This window comes from Halyomorpha halys, unplaced genomic scaffold, assembly GCF_000696795.3.
Source record: "Halyomorpha halys isolate HHAL.00 unplaced genomic scaffold, Hhal_1.1 Scaffold2523.1, whole genome shotgun sequence".
NCBI lineage: Eukaryota > Metazoa > Arthropoda > Insecta > Hemiptera > Pentatomidae > Halyomorpha > Halyomorpha halys.
Genome location: NW_027112922.1, coordinates 133,257 through 135,759, shown reverse-complemented (window position 1 = coordinate 135,759; position 2,503 = coordinate 133,257). Strand labels below are relative to the sequence as shown.

Here is a 2,503-nt window from a genome sequence, read left to right as displayed (position 1 = left end):
GTAGATGTGCCTGATTTAGATCCATCTGTAAATATTAACAAGTGATTGGGTAAAGACTGGATTATTTTATGGTACTGTTTTTTATAATCTTCCGGTAATGTGTTTTCCTTTTGAAATTTTGATAGATGAAGATTTAATCTGGGTTTTTTATTGGTCCAGGGAGGCACTTCATTTTCTATTGCAGTTAGTTTTATATACCTTTGTTTATTTATTGTAGAGGCCATTCTCTCTGACAGTGGCAACATAGAGTTCCTTTTTTGTTGGAATCTTGTAGAAAAATTAGGTTGGAAGATGTATTTATGGGTTGGGTGCGTTTTTTGTAGGTATAACTTTGTCATGTAATTAACGGCTAGCTTTTGTCTTCTGAACAACAGAGGTGGTAGGCCTATGAATAAGTAGTTGAAGTAATAGAGTCAAGTTATAATAAATATGTTTAATTTGAGTGTGACATAGTCTTTATTCTGGTTTGTTAAAGGTTCTTGTCTTCAAATATCAGGGAACACCTTTCTAAAACACTTCAATTTATTGTAACAAAAAATATATCGATAATTAACCTAATATCAAATGTTAAATTTACAATAACCAGTGCGATGTCATGTGCAATGGACCCTTAAAACCAATGTAATGCGTGTATAATAACATATTATTTATTTCAAATTACTTATGAATTAAATCATGTGATAAATTAAAATTCATCTCAGGTGAATTGCTGTTTGGTGTGTGATCAGATTATGTACATCTGTATAATCTTATGCACCAAAGCAGTTTATCTGACATCAGTTGTAATTTATCAATATATTATTTAATTTATAAGTAATTTGAAATAAACATTTATATGTTATCAAAAACATTTCCTGTGACAATCATGATTATATATTTATATATTAATGCAGAATAATGAAGATTAAGAAATTTAGCTGTTCCTTTCGAAAGAGATAAGTTTGCACCATACTTCAGTTTGTTTCGCACTTGTACTATTGTACAAATGTCATCATGAAAATAATGAGATTTACTTCAACACTCAGTCAATCTATTTGGCAAGAATTTTTATGCCAGAGAAATTCTATAACAATAGGAAATTTTTCTGAATATATTCTAAATTTATTATAGCTTAGTTAGTAAACTGACTTGATTGATTGATTATTGTCCTATTTAGCATTTTTTTTTTTTTCCAGTTGATTACCATCGTTCCTAAAGATAATGCAATGTCATTGATATACAGAACTGAAAATACAGTACGATTCACAAAATACATTAACCATTCTGTGGAGAAAGAATATTATGCTGTCTATGCAACATATTACGAAGATGAAAGTTGTGATATTGCTTAAGATATTGTTCATTTGATATGTTTAAAAAATAAATATTTTTTTATATAGAAAAACTATTATTTCAGAACCTCATGATAGCTTGTTTATTATTCTTTCATCTTAATCAAATGCTAATTTTAAACTAATTCTAATTGGTATTTTACTTAAGACAGTTGAGTGTCAATTAATTAGCAAGAGAAAAGTTCTGACTGCAACCTAGCCATAGAAGAAGGAGATGTGGGAAACACAAGAATGTTATGCAATGGAGAATGTGTACTACTACACCTACTTTGGAACAATTTTTAATAAATCTGAGAAAATAGACCAAGAAGTGTTCAATAGAAAGTGAACAGCATGTATTACCAGAGTTGCAACACGATTGTGGGAGAGAGGTAGGAAAGAATGTCAAACTCCACATATACAAAGCAGTTTGTCTCCCTATATTGTTATATGGCAGCAAACTCTGGATTACCCAAGACAGACACTTGACCAGAATTATGGCTGCAGAAATGAAATTTCTAGGAAAAACCAGGAGACAGAATAAGAGAACTTATACCCTTGCTGAAATCAATTGTGGAATGCTAACAGCTTCTATGATATGTACATATCTGTAGAATGGGGAAAGATGTACCAATGAAGTATATATGGATGAGCTAACTGGCAAGATACCACAAGGTATCTAGAAGATACCTGGAGCACATCCAACAACTAGGTCAGGAAAGAGGAAAAATCCTAGCTCAGTTGAAGGAATTGGCAAAAGACCAAGATGCGTGTTCTAAGTGGCTGGAGACACATAGGCAGGAAGAGAAGAGTTTTGATTAACTGAAAAATATGGACTTAAAATATTTTATAAAAAATTGTCTTATTTCTGATAATAAACTAAGGAACTTGAAAGGAAAATTAGAACTAACATAATGAGGGTTAGTTATAAAGATTAGAGTTGAGGCTTAAGAAAGCAAAGATAGTATGCAAGTATTATGTCCGATGATTTATTTGAAGTGTTTTTATTTATCAATATTGCTTCCCTGATTGAAAAAAGGAATTATTCTTGTGAAAGGCTAGAACACTTAACCTCTCTGTTGACCAAAGGCTTCCAAATAGCATACAGGTAATTTTAATTTCTTTATTAGTCTACATATGCATATCACTTTTCATACAACATAATTTTCAGAAAAATATGTATTACAATATTT

At 30.6% G+C, this 2,503-nt stretch overlaps 1 protein-coding gene across 1 annotated transcript in view; it reads left to right on the top strand.

The window, feature by feature from the left end:
• The window catches only part of sud1 (Prolyl 3-hydroxylase sud1), a gene marked incomplete in the record, with an annotated part of 24,894 nt that extends 23,507 nt beyond the window's left edge, over nucleotides 1-1,387 (top strand). Inside the window, 1 exon segment of the mRNA XM_067050595.1 lies at nucleotides 1,176-1,387. Coding sequence (XP_066906696.1) covers nucleotides 1,176-1,331 — 156 coding nt within the window.
• Nucleotides 1,388-2,503: the final 1,116 nt, after the last annotated feature.